General features: G+C 36.6%; 1 protein-coding gene across 1 annotated transcript in view; it reads left to right on the top strand.

Annotated features, from left to right (window-relative positions):
* Positions 1-17065, top strand: part of XK (X-linked Kx blood group) — a 45503-nt gene extending 28438 nt beyond the window's left edge. Inside the window, exon 3 of the mRNA XM_003270984.3 lies at positions 12577-17065. Within this exon, the coding sequence (XP_003271032.1) occupies positions 12577-13403 (827 nt within the window). The 3' untranslated portion in view covers positions 13404-17065. The remainder of the gene's footprint in view (positions 1-12576) is intronic.
* The last annotated feature ends 321 nt before the right edge of the window (positions 17066-17386 follow it).

Genomic DNA, 17386 nt, shown 5'->3' with positions numbered 1-17386 from the left:
TAGAAGAAAAATATTTTAGATTTTGCAGGCCATCTATGGTCTGTGTCACATATTGCAAATCCAAGAAAGAAATAACTTGTATATATCTGATAGTAGATTGGATGCCCTGGTACTTTTTTTACTTCATTGGCTTACATTTCTAACAACAATTCCATTTAATGGTTTTCTGCACCAGAGGTCATTTTCAGCTATAGTCAGTATAGTATACATAGCTGCTATAGCAACTTAAACAATGGTCCATATGATTGTGTAATGGTATATGCCTATTGTAAGATTATATTAAGTCTGTAAGATTTGAAGGTGGGTTCATATTCATTCCTCCTAAATTAAACCCGCCTCCAAATGGGCCAGGGGGGAGAATGCTTCCATCCACCCACTAAGAGTTTTCGCTTAGGTTTGGCTTTGGCATGATGTCGACTCTGATTTTTTTCCTGGAGTTTGTGGCCACAAGTTAATGGAAGTTACTTAGTGGTACTCAGCGGGAAGACATATGCCTTCTACCCACCTCCACACAAGGGTGTCTTGTCAAGGCTGTGCCTGAGTTTAGTGAAACATGTAACTCCTGCTTATATAGCTATTTGAATAGTACCATATCCAGTATAGACCTTCTGATTCCTCACCCACATCTCTGTAAAGTAAGTAGGCCTTGGTAGTGCTGCATAGAATTAGAGGCACTGAGCAGGTATAATCACACACAGAAGTGATATCCTTGCAAGGTCCAAACCATTTATTGTTTATTCTTTATATCCTACCTATTTCTAAAAGACTTTCGTGTTGTTTACAACCTTGGACACATATCAAACATGACCATAAAATAAGGAGAACAAAAAATAAAGTATTTGAAAAGAGGGAAGAGGAGATAGATTGGGAGGAAAAGTACACTGAGGATTATTGTGGTAGTTGAAAAGATTAGTGGAGGTAAGAATGTGCATGCAAATATTTGTGAGTGTCTATGGTTCAAGGGTTGGCAAAGGGAAAAATACAAGAAATTGCTCCAGTCCTGGAGGGTCTAATGGCCATGCTGAATTATTTACAAGGTTCACTGTACATGAGTAGGTACATTTTAAGAGGATTTGTGATGCCTTGCCCTACCTGAAAATCTGCAGTAGAATAGAGAAACTCTATCTTGGGATTCTGAGTGGTCTTGCTACCATTTTGCTGATAGAGGGCCCCATATATGAGTCTAGGATCTTACTTCCTTGATCTGGCTATCTAAAGGAAGAGTTTTTTTTTTGGTTTTTTTTTTTTTTTTTTTTGGTGTAATTCAACTCACTGATGCCCCTTTTCTCTGCCTGAGGCAGGATGATAAGGAAGGAGGACAAGTTGCTAGGGCAGATAGAGGGATCTGCTTCTGCCCCACTTCTCTCTGATCATTGGGTATTCCTTGAGAGGCAATTCTCAGAAACCAGCTTAGCATAGTGAGGCTTACCTGTTCCCGGGTGCCTGACCAGCATGATTTCAGAAGGTCTTTACATATGAAATATTCACATAATAGAAGACAGACATGAAATTTGGGCTCAGTGGAAGCAAGGAAGAATTGGACAAATCCTCAAAGTATGCTTGGTGGATTCTCCAGACTCCTTAGAGTCCTGGGCAGTTTTAAGGGTAGCAGACTCCTTCCTGCCATCAAGTGATAAAAGAGGTAAAATGTGGAGCTGAGACCACTGCTAGGGAAATAGACCTAATTATATTTATTTAGGCAGAAGAGCCTAGTGGTTAAGGCTACGATTATGGAGCAAGACTACTTAGGTTGGAATTCCAGCTCTGTTAGCTCAGTGATCTCTGGGAAGTTACTTAACATCTCTATGTCTCCACTTTCTCATCTCTATTATGAGGATAATAACAGTATCTACTTTATAGGATTGTTGTTAGAATTAAGTGATTCATACCTGTAAAATTCTTACAATAGTCCTTTGGCATGAATTAAGAATGCAATAATTTTTTGCATAAGAAAGATGAACTGGAGGAGATCTTATCATCCAGGTCCTTAGGCAAGAAATCGAAATATATCTGGGAGAAAAGAACAAAATCACTCAGGATCTCTAAGGATTATAGAGTATACAGTTATAATCACGTCATGTGGGTCGTGAGTGATGGGCCATAGTATTTGTTCTCACAATTCTGAGAACAAAACAAGATATAAATATGTATTGAAGGAAAAGTCCTCAATTTTTGACTAAACATCTGGTAAACTGGCAGATGTTCAAGAGAGATTTTGGTAACAGTGAGATCTTAGTCACTAAGACTTCAAGAATTTTCTTTTAACAGTACTAGGGTATCATACTGGTTATATCTGCAGAATGAGTTTTGCTATAGTAATCTAAATAGGGGTTTATGTCATGTCTATTTTCTACTTGGCATTTTGCCAGGGTAGGGAAAATATCTCTGAAACAACTTCATTATAACAATGAAATGATAGTCCTTTTTGCCTTTAAAAATTCTAATCTAATAAACATTTATCGAGTGCCTACTAAGTATAGTAATAGTGTACCTAGTTTTTTCAAATACATATTATTATTGAAGTATAAAGTACACACAGAAAACTATATTCATCATAAGGGCAAATCTTGATTTATCACAAAGTAAACTTACTCATGTAGTTCTGTATCCAAGGTGAGAAACAGAAGAGTATCAGAATCCCCAAAAGACTCCTTATGTTTCTTTTCAGTCACTTTCCTCCCCCACCTCCCCTAAAGGTAACCACTAAGCAGAAAGCCAACTTCTCACACCACAGATTATTTTTTCCTGGGTTTTAAAATTTTATGTAAATGGAATTAGGGTTCTGCTTTCTTTCACTCACACTGCATTCATGAAAGTTATCCAAATTGTAGTTTGTAACAGAAGTTTGTTCCTTAGCATTGCTGTATAGGATTCCATTGTATGAATATACCACAATGCATTGATACAGTCTGCTTTTGATTAATATTTAGGTTATTTCCAGATTATGATTATGACAAATAATGCTTCTATAAATATCCTTGTGCGGGCCTTTTAGTACACATATATATGCAGTTCTTTTGCATGTATATGCAGGAGTAGAACTGCTGGGCTGAAAGCAATGTCAATGTTTAGCTTCAGTAGAGACTGCAAAGGCAGTTTTACCATTTTACACTCCCATAAGCAGTGTGTGAGAGTTCCAGTTGCTCCATATCCTTGCCAGCACTTGGTTTTACTTTTTGTGATGGAGTAGATGTGTAGTATCTCATTGTAGTTTGAATTTGCATTTATGACTAATGAACTAATTTCCTTTTCATGTCTTTAGTGGCCATTTTGGGGGTGTGTTTGTGTGTGTGTGTGTGCATTCATACACACGTGTGAAATGACTATTCAGGTATTTTCGCTCATTACAAAACTGAGTTGTATTTACCCTTTTGGTCCTTGTTCATACCTTCTTGTATCTCCATGCTTCCACGTAGGATCATTTCTTGTGGGCCTGAAATACTACTTCTAGCATCTCTCCTTTATTGCAGATCTGCTGGTGACAAATTCCCTCTCCTCATTTTTGTTTTGGCAGAAAATGTATTTCTTTTACCTTCATCTTTGGGACTGTGTTACTTCCTACTTTTAGATTATCATTCATCTTCCGGCTTCCTTTATTTCTGTTGAGATGCTACTGTCCTCTGTCATCATTGTTACTCCTTTTGAAGTTCATCTGTCTACTTATGCTTTCTGACTGCTTTTAAAGACTTTCTCTTTGACTTTGGTGTTCAGCAATTTTAACATGATATGCTTAGTTGTTGTTTTCTTCATATTTACCTACTTGAGTTTTGTAGCATTTCCTCAATCTGTGGTTTGATATTTTAGCAGTTAGAGAAAATTCTCAGCCTTTATTGCTTCACATATTGTGTCAGAGCCATTCTTTTCTCTCTCTTTCTCTCTTTCTCTCTCTCTTTTTCTCTATCTAGGACATTTTCACTCTACCATAAGTTTTTCATGCTTTTTGTTTCTCCATTTGAGTGTTTTCTTCTGACCTACCTTCTAGTGAGTACTAATTATTTTTATAGCTGTATCTAATCTGCTATTAAACCTATCTGTTGATTTCTTAATTGTAATTATGGTATTTTTTTAGTTCTAGAATTGTCATTTGAGTTTTTAAAATAGTTTCCAGTCTCTGGTAAGTTCCCAATTTTGTCACACAATTTTAAAATCATATAAATTATAGTTATTTTAAGTCCATGTTAGATTATTACAAAATCTGTATGTCCTACTGGCCTATTTTTATTATCTATTATTATTTTTGGATTTTGGTCATTTTTTGTTGTTGGCATACCATGTTATTTTTAATTTAATGCCAGGTATTTGTAAGAAAAAAACTAGAGAAAATTTGAGGCCCTGCATGAACTATCTTTCTCCAGGAAGATTTTGCTTTTGTTTATGGAAGTCAGATGGAATAGATGCAGATCAACTTGACTCAGTCATGACTTGAGATGGTTGAAATCTGTATCAATCTTTGCGAGGGCTTAATCTCTTTCCAGTCATCCTTACTCCTGATGTCCTTTGAGTTTCTGCCAGAAAGCTTTGGGTGTACACCAGGATCATTATGGGGCCTGAATGTCAATATTTGCTCCCATACCCACCAGCTTTGAGAGATTCCTATAAGTTGTATTCATATTATTTGTGTCTTAGTACTCACTTTCATTTGGGAAAATGTCTTGAGGGAAAAGGCAGCTTCAGAATTTTCTCTAGAGATTTTTTTTCTTTAAAACGTCTTAGCCCCAGGAGTACTCACTGCTTTGGAAGATCTCTGATGCCTTTGAACAGATGTTTGCCTAGTTGTTCTTGACAGAAATAATGGATTAAACAAGCTAATCTGCCATGCATATGGAAATCTTTTGCTTTTTGATGCCTTTTTTAGGGAATTCAAAAAGCATGAGAAAATAAAATTGGATTTTTTGTCATTTTAAATGTTTGTTGATGGCCACAAGGCTAATGTTTTATCCTTTTTTTCTTTTCCTTTTTTCTATCTGTATGAATTTCAGAGGTACAAGTAGTTTTGTTACATGAATTTATTGCATAGTGGTGAAGTCTAGGCTTCTACTGTATCCATCACCCAAATAATGTACATTGTACATTAAGTACATTAAGTACAATGTACATTAAGTAATTTCTTATCCTTTACCACCCTCCCAAGTCTCCAGTGTCTATCATTTCACACTGTATGTCCATGTGTACACATTATTTAGCTCCCACTAAGTGAGAATATATGGTATTTGACTCTTCTTCTGAATTGGTTCACCTAGGATAATGGCCTCTGGTTCCATCCATGTTACGGCAAAAGACATTTCATTCTCTTTTTATGACTGAGTAGTATTCCATTACATATCTCATTTTCTTTATACAGTCATCCATTGACGGACACATAGTTTGATTCCATATCTTTACTATTATAAATAGTGCTACGATAAACATATGAGTGCAGGTATCATTTTAATATGATTTATTTTTCTTTGGGTAGATGCCCAGTAGTAGGATTTCTGGATTAAATGGTAGTTCTATATTTAGTTCTTTGAGAAATCTTCACACTGTTTTACATAGATCTTGTATTCATTTTACACTCCCACCAACAGTGTATAAGTGTTCCCTTTTCTCCCATCCTTGCCAACATCTGTTATTTTTATTACTTTTTTATAATAGCCATTCTGACTGGTATAAAATGATATCTCATTATGGCATTAATTTGCATTTTTCTGATGATTAGTGATGTTGAGCATTTTTAACATTTTATTCTATAATATATATTTGGTCTATGCAGATCTGGCCTTTGAATTCTGACACACTTTTTGGAATACCTATAGGACAATGTGAAATCTATTATGAGTTTGATTCATAGTTAAGAATGAAAAGCAACCAAAAAATATATACAAATGGCCAATACGCACCTGAAAATGGGCTGGAAATTATTAGTCATCAGGGAAATGCAAATCAAAATCGCAAGATACAATTTCACACCCATTAGAATGGCTAGAATAAAAAAGTTAGATAACAAGAAATGTTGATGAAGATGTGGAAAAATTGGAATCCTCATAGACTAATGGTTGAAATATGAAATGGTGCAACCTACTTTGGAAAACACTATGGCAGTTCCTTCGACAATTAAACATTATGTTACCATATGACCTAGCAACTCCACTTCTATAAACTCAAGAGAAAAGAAAATATATGTTCACACAAAAATTTGCACATGAATGTTCATAACAGCACTATTCACAATAGCCAAAAGGTAGAAACTATCCAAATGTTTATCAACTGATGAATGGACAATGTCTTGTATATCCATACAATGGAATATTATTTGTCCATAAAAAGGAATGAAGTACTGATACATGCTACAACATGGATGAACCTTAGAAACATTATGGTGAGTGAAAGAAACCAGTCACCCAAGACCACATATTCTATTATGTTATTCATATGAAAGTCCAGAATAGGGAAATTTTTAAAGATAAAAAGTGTATCAGTGGTTTCTTAGGACCAGTGGGGACAAAATTGGTAGCTAAAGTGTATGGGGTTTCTTTTTGAGGTGATGAAAATTTTTAAAAATTGACTGGTGATGGTTGCACTTATATGTGAAAATTTAAAAATCATTAAATTGTTCACTTTAAATGTTTGTGAATTATAGCTTCATTATTATAGAAATTTTTCAACATACAAAAAGATTGAGAGGATGTTATAATGAACCCCCATGCGTCTATCACATGTCTTCAACAATTATGTGTTTTTACCAGTGAAGGATGTTTTTTTAAGATGCAGCTGACATAGGCAGATTCATACACTAGGGGAAAAGAGTCAGGATTAAGGGAGTAGTTGAAAATTTAGAAGGGAAAGATGATAATTGATACAGCAAAGTTTTTGAGGAGGCAAGTGATAGAGTGTAGTGCAGTTGGGGAGATCCTGGCTCCAGATCGTAAGAAAGACTCTTTGTTCACTGAGTTGAAAGAAAACAGATAAAAATTACTGTCTCTCAGAATTCTGTTGAAAATTCTAATTTTCAGAAGCTTGCTGTGCTAACTTCCTCCAGTTTCCCTCTGCCACTGCACTCCATATCCCCTTTGGCTTCCCCAGTTTCCTCTTTGAAGTCATTCACTAATTTTTTTGAAAAGTCTATTCCATAAAAGCATTTCACCACCTTCCATCGCTGATACCCTTTCTTCCAGTTGATCGCATCGGCTCCTGAGGCTTCTGCATTCTTCACGTAGTTCTCGAGCCTTGGCTTTCAGCTCTATCAGCTCCTTTAAGCACTTCTCTGTATTGGTTATTCTAGTTATACATTTGTCTAATTCTTTTCCAAAGTTTTTTTTTTTTTTTTTTTTTTTTTTTTTTTTTTGAGACGGAGTCTCGCTCTGTCACCCAGGCTGGAGTGCAGTGGCGCGATCTCGGCTCACTGCAAGCTCCGCCTCCTGGGTTCCTGCCATTCTCCTGCCTCAGCCTCTCCGAGTAGCTGGGACTACAGGCGCCCGCCACCACGCCCGGCTAATTTTTTGTATTTTTTTTAGTAGAGACGGGGTTTCACCGTGGTCTCGATCTCCTGACCTCGTGATCCGCCCGCCTCGGCCTCCCAAAGTGCTGGGATTACAAGCGTGAGCCACCGCGCCCGGCCTTTTTCAAAGTTTTTAACTTCTTTGCCTTTGGCTTGAATTAGTTCAGTCATTTTACTGAAGGTTCAGTGTCTACAGAGAGTAATCATAATACAGAAAACAACCATCTACCATCCTCCATCTTACAGCCAGACTCTGTTATTTCTCTAAAGCAACAGACAAACTGTTCCCTTGTCCTATAAATAGAATTGCTTTCCTAAGAGGAATTCTGAGAAAGAAAATATTCCCCATAACTTTACATAGAGATTAAGTTTTTGGTGGCAAGTCAGGAAATGAACAAATCCATGCCTAGTGACAATTAATTTCTCTGTGAATTAGGAAGGTTCATCTGGAAAGAGTTCATTTGGCTGGAATTGGGTAGGAGGAAGCTTTAGGAGTATGCCAAGGGTTTGAAATATTGCCAAAGCCTTCCTTTTAGCTTTACCTAAAGTAATGTCTTCCCTTCTAATAATGATGAAAACAGCAAAATGTCTCCATCCATACACACACCTAGGAAATGAGATTAGGATTACTAGGGGATGTTAGACTTCTGTGAAATGCCACTTAAATAGGCAGTACTGCCAATTTATCCCCTTTTGTGTTGGCTCTGTGAAGATAAGGTTGGGAAATATTGTCAGGGAACTTTTCTCCATTTAAGTCTGACTCAGTAAGTATTTGCATGAGCATCATCCTCGTCATTCATTAGATGACAGTTTAATTATAGAGCTGGAAATGTACATTGGAATCATTTTGTACAAGCTTCTTGTCTCCCAAATGTGTTTCCCTCCCTGACCCCATTTCTATCTGTGACATTTTGTAGTGAGCACCCAACAGTAGCAATGATGATTAAAGCCAGTGATTTCAAAATATTTTTTATGCATTCTCAGAAGGTTTCTGTGGTTGATTACTACTAAACACCAACTGGGTAATAATTGCCTAATTCTCTTGATAGAGAAAAAGATGTAATTTGGAAATAATTAACTGAACAAGAGAAAAATGGATAGATACTAGAAAAAATTATGTGGGCCATAGTATTGCTTAAAGCAATAAATATTTTGGAGTTAAAATACCATAAATATAATAATATAAATACTGTATATGTGTGACTACTTAACTTAGATTGTAATAATTTATGCTTAGCTCATCTTCTGCACTTAAAATATTTTTCTTATAGTAGAGAAAACATAAGGACTATGAAAAAATGATTTAATACTGGATCCTTAAAGAGTTTGGAAATTTGTAACCACATATACATGTATAAGTAATACACAAAGTATATCACTAGTATGTTCTGCTTTACAATGCTCCATTGAATTAGCCTCTCAGGAAAAATAACTTAGTCCAATTACTTCCCGGTCAACTCAGGTAATAGTGTCTCTACCTTTTAAATTTGATTAGTAGATTCCAGTCTTTCCAGTGAATGACATCATTAATTAAACTCAGTGCCAAAAGACTATGAGAAAAACTGATGCTTTGAGTAAGAGTGAGTTTCTCTCCCAGGCAAATAAATACCAAAGCTTCAGAGTTTTTATGTCTACTAAATATAGATGTTTTTCCATTTATTCATAAATAAGAAAAACATTTATTCCTATACATTTTAAATTGTACATTTAGATATAGACAATTATGTTACATGGACAGAATTACATAGAATTGAATTTTAAGAATCAAGCATGGATAAAGCTACAACAATCAAGACAATGTAGTAGTGGCAAAAGAACAGACAGATCAATGGAACAGAATAGAGAGCCTAGAAATAGACCCACATAAAAACAGCCAACTGATCTTTGACAAAAGAACAAAAACAATACAATGGAGAAATGATAATTTTTAAAACTCTAGACACAGACCTTACACCCTTCACAAAAAATTAACCCAAAATGGCTCACAGACCTAAATACAAAATACAAAACTATAAAATTCCTAGAAGATAACGTAGGAGAAAATCTAGGTGATTTTGGATTTGATGATTGCTTTGTAGATACAACACCAAAGGCATGATCCATAAAAGAAAGAACTAATAATCTGAACTTCATTAAAATTAAAAATTCCTGCTCTGCAGAAGACACTCTCGAGAATAAAAAGACAAACCACAGACTGAAAAAATATATTTGCAAAAGACTTATCTGATAAAGGGCTTTTATGCAAAATGTGCAAAGAACCCTTAAAACTCAACAGTAAGAAAACAATCAGGTTTAAAAAAATGGGCCAAAGACCTTAACAGACACCGCCAAAGATGGACAAGATGGCAAATAAGCATATGAAAATATACTCCACATTATATGTTATCAGGGAAATACAAATTAAAACAATAATGAGGTACCACTATATACCTATTGGAATGGAATATCATTTAGGCTTGAAAAATAAGGAAATTTTGCCATTTCTCAACAACGTGAATGAACCTGGAAGATATGATGCTAAGTGAGATAAGCTAGACACAGAAAGAAATATACTGCATGATCTCATTTATATGTGTAATCTAAAAAAGTCAAATTGATAGAACCAGAGAATAGAATGGTAGTTACTAGGGGCAGGAATGGGTCTGGGAAATAGGGAGATGATGGTCAAAGGATACAAAGTTTCAGTTATGTCAGATAAATAATTTCTAGAGATCTAATGTACAGCATGGTGACTGTAGTTAATAATACCTGAAATTTGCTAAGTGTTCTCACACAGAAAAGGTAACTATGTGAGGTGATAGATATATTAGCTTGACTGTAGTCATCATTTTACAGTATATATGTATAACAAAATATTATGTTGTACACTTTAAATATATTGGCAAAAATCCAGAACAGTGACTACAGAAAATACTGGTGGGCATGTGGAGCAACAGGAGCTCTCATTCATAGCTGTTGAGAATGCAAAATGGTACAGTCATTTTGGAATACAGTTGGGAGGTTTCTTACAAAATTACACATGCTCTTACCCTGTGATCCAGCAAACAAATCACACCCATTGATATTTACCCAAAGGAGTTGAAAACTTATGCCCCTCCAAAAATCTACATATGGATGTTTCTAACATATTTATTCATAACTGTCAAAACCTAGAAGCAACCAAGATGTCCTTTAACAAGTGAATGGATAAATAAATTGTGGTACATCCAGATAATGGACTATTATTCAGCACTAAAAAGAAATTGGCTGTCAAGTCATGAAAAGATGATGAAGAAAACTTAAATGTATGTTACTAAGTGAAAAAAGTCAATCAAAGAAGGCCACATACTATATGATTCCAACTATATAACATTCTGGAAAATGTAAAACTATGGAGACAATAAAAAGATCAGTGATTTCCAGGAGTTGGAGACTAGGGAAGGATGAATAGGTGGAGAACAGAGGATTTTTACCCAGTGAAACTACTCTGTATGATACTGTAATGGTGGCTACATGTCATTATACATTTGTCCAATGTGTAATGTCCAATGCACCCATAGGATGTACAATGCCAAGAGTGAGCCCTAATGTAAATGTAAACTTTGGATGATAATGGTCTGTCAGTATAGGTTCATCAGTTGAAAAAAAAATGTACCACTCTGGTGGGGGATGTTGATAATGGGAGTTGTTGATATGCTTCTGTGGGGTCAGGGAATATATGGGAAATCTCTGTACCTTCTGCTCAACTTTACTGTGAACCTAAAACTACTCTGAAAAATAAAGCTTATTAAAATGAATAAATAAGCATTTCAAGATATTTTTTAAAAATGAAGCAGCAGGCATGGAAAGGTATTATCTTAATTTTATGGGTGAGAAAGCAGAACCCAGAGAGGTTGCCATTTTTTCAGTGTAAACTGGTGAGACAAGAAAAAAATGCGAGCCAGGCTGTCGGTTCCTAACTCATAGCCCTGCTTCCCATCCTTCCTTGTGCCAGTATTTAGAGATGTTGGCAGTCTGTAGTAAGTAATTATATTTCAGTTTTGACCACAGTCTACTTATGGGTTGGCATCATATATCTTAGATAGTACAACTCAAGGCCAACAGTGCTGTGCTCTGGAATGTAATACCACTTTCCATTTAAATGAGCTACATCTTGTCTCCCCAAACTTCTGCTTCTATTATAAACTGGATAAACCCATTACCCATAAGTCATTTTAAGAAATAAACAGGTAGAGTTGAAACTTCTTGAAACGCTAAGGACTTTCAGCCCAAGACAGATTGACTCTCAGTAACAGTGAAGTTCTCGTTTCTTCAGCTCCCCACAGAATTTAAGAATGCAACCACAGTGAGTATTCTATAGTCAGTATATCAGTTTAAAAGATCCTGCAGATATAGAGGAACATACTGAGCAACTTATTACTGTTTGTATATCTGCTGGTATGTGCTGAGGGACATCAAGAGGAAATACCAGATTTGGTTGGTCGGTCTTGATTCCCCAGAAGCTTAGAAGCCAATTGAGGAAACAAAACACACCATATAAAGGACTCTACATATGCAGACGGCCCAGATGAGGTCAGGAATGTATTTTAGTGTGAGTTACCCTGAAGCAGACCCTACGAGAAGAATTTGAGTGCATGTATTTTGGGAGGAAGATGTAAGGAGTGTGGGAGAAGAAAAATGAGGCAGGGAAGGGAAGGCAGCCAATAAAGGGAGACAGCTATTAGATGACTATCACCATGGGTGACTAGAAGTTAATCCAATGAGCAAATACTAGGAAATGTCATAGAACACATGCCTCAGAGATATTCTATCTAATGGATGGGGAAGCCATAGTACTTGTATTCCAGCTCCTAATCTGGGCTGGAATTGGAGCATTGAGGGCGCTCTCGGAAGTATTAATTCTTGGCACTTCAGCCTGACAGGCACCTGGATGCAGCAGCTTTCTGCAGTTCTGGAAAACATACTCAAGCACAGTGGGCAGATGCTAACAACTGGAAGTCAGGCTGTGCACATAAAACAGAAGAGTCCAAGGAATGCGGGTGGGGTGCTGACAGAGTGTCTGCTGCAGTAGGATTCCTAGTGGAGGTGAGACTTGATGATACTCTCTCTTTTCTCCCCAGGTCTCCTCATGACCATATCCCTGTTGTCCATTGTGTATGGAGCCTTGCGCTGCAACATCCTAGCCATCAAAATCAAGTACGATGAGTATGAAGTCAAAGTGAAGCCTCTGGCCTATGTCTGTATCTTCCTGTGGAGGAGCTTTGAGATTGCCACTCGAGTTGTAGTCCTGGTCCTCTTTACCTCCGTCCTGAAGACCTGGGTGGTGGTTATAATACTCATCAACTTCTTCAGTTTCTTCTTGTACCCCTGGATCCTCTTCTGGTGCAGTGGTTCCCCATTCCCCGAGAACATAGAGAAGGCCCTCAGTCGGGTGGGCACCACCATTGTACTATGCTTTCTAACTTTACTCTATACTGGTATCAACATGTTCTGCTGGTCTGCTGTACAGCTGAAAATTGACAGCCCTGACCTCATCAGCAAGTCCCATAATTGGTACCAGCTACTGGTGTATTACATGATGAGATTCATTGAGAATGCCATCCTCCTTCTCCTGTGGTATCTTTTCAAGACTGACATCTATATGTATGTGTGCGCACCTCTGTTGGTCCTGCAGCTGCTCATTGGGTACTGCACAGCCATTCTCTTCATGCTTGTATTCTATCAGTTCTTCCACCCTTGCAAAAAGCTCTTTTCCTCCAGTGTTTCTGAAGGCTTTCAGAGGTGGCTCAGGTGTTTTTGCTGGGCCTGCAGGCAGCAAAAACCCTGTGAGCCTATAGGAAAGGCAGATCTACAGTCATCCAGAGATAGAGATGAGACACCTTCTAGCAGTAAAACAAGTCCTGAGCCTAGTCAGTTCTTGAATGCTGAAGATCTCTGCTCTGCTTAATGGGACCCAAGGTCTCAGGGCACAGGCATATTATTTTCTGGGTTTGATACCCGTTATTCATACAAATAATGAGCCCTACATAGGGAACAAGGCAGGAAGTTAGCTGTTAACTCCTTGTGAGCTGCTCCTCTTTATAGAGCTCTTGGGTATGTAGAACTATATGGGAAGAAGCCAGGAAAACCTCTGAGTGTTTAAGGGGCAGCCCAAGGCATCACAGTTCACAGGTAACCATGTTATGTTCTTCTAGGCATTACTGGCCTTTTCACTAACAAGTTACCCCTGAAATCTGAGTTGTATTGGTTAGATTCGTTAGGTGGAATGAGGAGAGGGGCTTACCTGTTCTCTAGTTTTCCAGACTGCTGGTTTGGGTAACCTGAAGTTTTATGATCCCTGAACATAGTTTTCACCCAAGAGCTGTCCTGGTGACCAAAAAAGATTACTAGGGTTTTGCCATCAGCAACATCATTCCTGTCAGAGCTTTCAGGGAGGGCTGTTCAAGTTTGGTTTTTGAATAGATAGAGGTTTCATTTTCATCTCATTAGGGCTTTTTGTACATAGCCAACTGTAGCCACCCTGGCATGCTGTCTCTAATTGATTCAAGAGCCTAGATTTGGAGACTTTGTTCCTTAGCATCCATGGATGCAGAAATGAGTGATAAATTTGGCTATGGAAGCCCTGGAATTTTAGGAAAGTTGTGATTCTTTGATATGTTGATGAAATTCTGGATCAGGAGGGGTGTTAAAACATCAAAATGATGGCGGCTTGTATAAGTAGAATTCTTACCATCTTACTCCTGCCTCCCCATTCCTTGCCTGTCAGGACCATTTTAGAAGAGTTACCTTGGTTAACTTAAGGGTTTTTTAGAAAACCCCACAGAAATCTCTCACCCAGTTCGGGTATATAGGGAATTTTCATTTTCATTATTTGAAGGAAGAGAGTTTTCCTCACTACCACCTGTAATTAGAGATTGACTTCAGAAACTTCTTCTAAATTATAAAGACGGAATGACCAGAAAATTTTTGTCTTTCGTGGAATGCAATTTGACTTGGCATAATTGTGAGTTAATTTGATAAAGATCTCCAGTTGTATCCTCAGACACCCTTTAATGTTCTATATAATTTTTCCTTTAATCTGAGACCTTATTTGTTTCATAAAAGAGGATTGGGTAGCATATCCTCAATTATCTTGGAAAAATGCCTAGATCTAGTGCCATTATTTCTACCATTAAAATCTTGAAAGTGAAATACTTGAAAAGAGGTGGCCATAAAGATCACACCAATTTAGAATGAATATTAAAGTCTGACAAATTTACAAAAGGGACTCTATGGATTTGATTTTACCATATGGAATAGGGATCCACTTCTCTGTTAACCTACAAAACGTATTTATCTGGCCATTGCACTTCGGATAATTTTCATTTTTAATTCTTCTTGGTGTCAAATTTTTAAGTAATTTCATGCACACAGGAGAAAATGCAATTTGATAATCAGTTTCCACTACATTCAGAGGTCAAGAAAGCAGTATATATTCTTTCACAAGGCATCCATACTGTTTAATATTTATAGAGTTCATAGAAATAAATCAATAAGCTCCTAAATTATAGAGCCTCAGTTTTGGTTTTTCTCATTTGAAATGTTTTTGATTTATCAATATTTGTGGTTTAACTTTGTGGGGATGTCCAGACAGTAGATCATTTTTTGTCTATTTTTAACCAAATAAGAATAACACTCAAGACTATGTTCTCCATCCCAACACATCACTTACCACTTGCATTATTCTTAATAGGCCTAAAATAGTGAGCATATATAATCAAAATGATACTTCATACAACATATACTTCCATGCACTCTTCATGTAATCACATATGTGCATAGATACACAATCGTAATACATAAAACACCCTTGAAAATATATAATGACTTTGAATAAAATAAAGCTACCCTGTTAATACATCATTTTTTGTTTTTTCCTAATTAACAAAAGGGCTCTATAATGATTAGGAGAGCTGTAAGGCCATTCTTTAGTCATTCCAAGTGTATATTTGTATCACACCAGTTACTTGTGTTCATTGACACCAAATATTTTCAAGCTTTTTGTGAGAAAGAGATTCTTGCCTTGAGGCTCTGCAGTGGCAAATGGTAGGGGCAATAGTACTCCCTTTTCACCTGAAATGCCTTCAGCTCAGGCCTTGGGAGTGAGGTGTGGGAGTAGCCACCAGCCTGCCACTGACTAGGCATGTTAAGAATTAGACAAGGATGGAGAGACTGGTTTTTTCCAGCCTTGGTTTGGAAGCTTGTCTCAAAAACCATTACAAAATCTTAATCTTCAAATACATTTTAAATCACTTTAATTTAGAAGATAGGTGAGCAACTTGAGTCATCCCAAACCAAACTAACAATGCTGGTTTGTCTGACACCCAAAGCCCACTTCACACATTTATAAGGACAGAGATTTGGTAACTCATTTGGGTATTTTGTCAGTTTTAACCCTTGATACACAGGTATCCCAGCTTTGGGCACATGTATGTCCATTCACTTTGGGGAAGGGATGTCACTACTTTCTTTCTGTGTGGTGAAAACATAAGCCATGGTGAACTGAGAATTTTTGTTTTTAAATTATTTATATTACTGAATTGGCAAAATTACAGTTCACACTGCAGAGCTAGGTTGTCCTATTGGCATAAAACAAACCAGCAACTTTTCTCATGTGTTTGGAGTTAAAATGTGTTTTTCAGTTATAATTTCAATTTTTAAATTTCTTGGTGCTTTGTCTAATTAATTACATCCCATAACTTGTCAGGATAGTTGCTCCAACTGAATTGCTATCATTTGGCTGGATGGGGGTGAAGTATGTCTTCAAAATATATTGAAGTAAGTTCATCAAACATGTTTAGACTTCCTCTCATTGCTGGAGACAGCCCAGTGTAGAGATTGGCACTTCCCTGTCCAGCACTACAACTTAATTGCTCTATGCCTCAGTTTCCCCATAATACCCTTTTCCAACCTACCTCACAAGGTTATCAGAAAGATCAAATTAAATAATAGATGTGAAAATGCTTTGAAAATATTTTTAAGTGCTATGCATATTTATAGAGTTATTATAGTTATTCAAATCCATAAGCAGGTTATTTTTATTTTTTTACTGTTTGAAAAGAAATAAGTAGTGTCATTCATATGAGTTCCTGAGTGGATATGTGGATCTTTGGTCTTCTCGACAGATGCCCTTTCTCTTACCACCAGTTGCTTACAAAAATAGCACCCAAACACATGGCACTTGGAAGAAAAAGACCCACTGAATCTGAGAGAGCACTTTCTGGTGGCAAATGAATTTATCATTTTAGTATAGTTTTCGATAAAGGATATAGCAACATCTTTTGATAAGTGTGCTTTACAACTTGAATGCTGATTCAAGGCATTATTTGGATGTGAGTTTAATCTTTTCAGCCTTGTAAATGGGAAAATATATATTAAAATTGATTGTCAAATACAGCATTTCTTTGGAAACCACCTTAAAACATTAGTGCTATGGTTATGAGTGTATGTGCCAGTACTTACCAGTCAATGCATTGTGGATATGAGCTTTCATTGACTGCTTCTCTGCAGTCGTTGATGCTAATAAATATTGTTATGTTTCTTCATATAATAAATTAATTTTTCAATTTCTCCTTGTATTTCATTCTTTATACAATTCTTACATGGCCTTTTTACTTCAGGGACTATTTTTAAAACAGAAATTTTAAAATGGTTTCATTGTAACTGATTATGTTTTATAAACTCACCTGGAAATTACTTCTGTAGGCTGATAAATTTGAGAGTGCTAAGATTCAGCCTTGCAGAATAGCAACAGTCCATGAAAACCCCTCTGATTGTTTTATAAACATTTGCTCCATTTGTTAAAATTACACTGCTGGATACTAAGATTCTCTTCAGTTGTCCAACAGTTGCCATGCATAATACAAAAAAGGGAGGCAATACACATCTCTT

The sequence above is a fragment of the Nomascus leucogenys genome, chromosome X (assembly GCF_006542625.1).
Source record: "Nomascus leucogenys isolate Asia chromosome X, Asia_NLE_v1, whole genome shotgun sequence".
Classification (NCBI taxonomy): domain Eukaryota; kingdom Metazoa; phylum Chordata; class Mammalia; order Primates; family Hylobatidae; genus Nomascus; species Nomascus leucogenys.
This window is presented reverse-complemented; position numbering and strand designations above follow the sequence as displayed.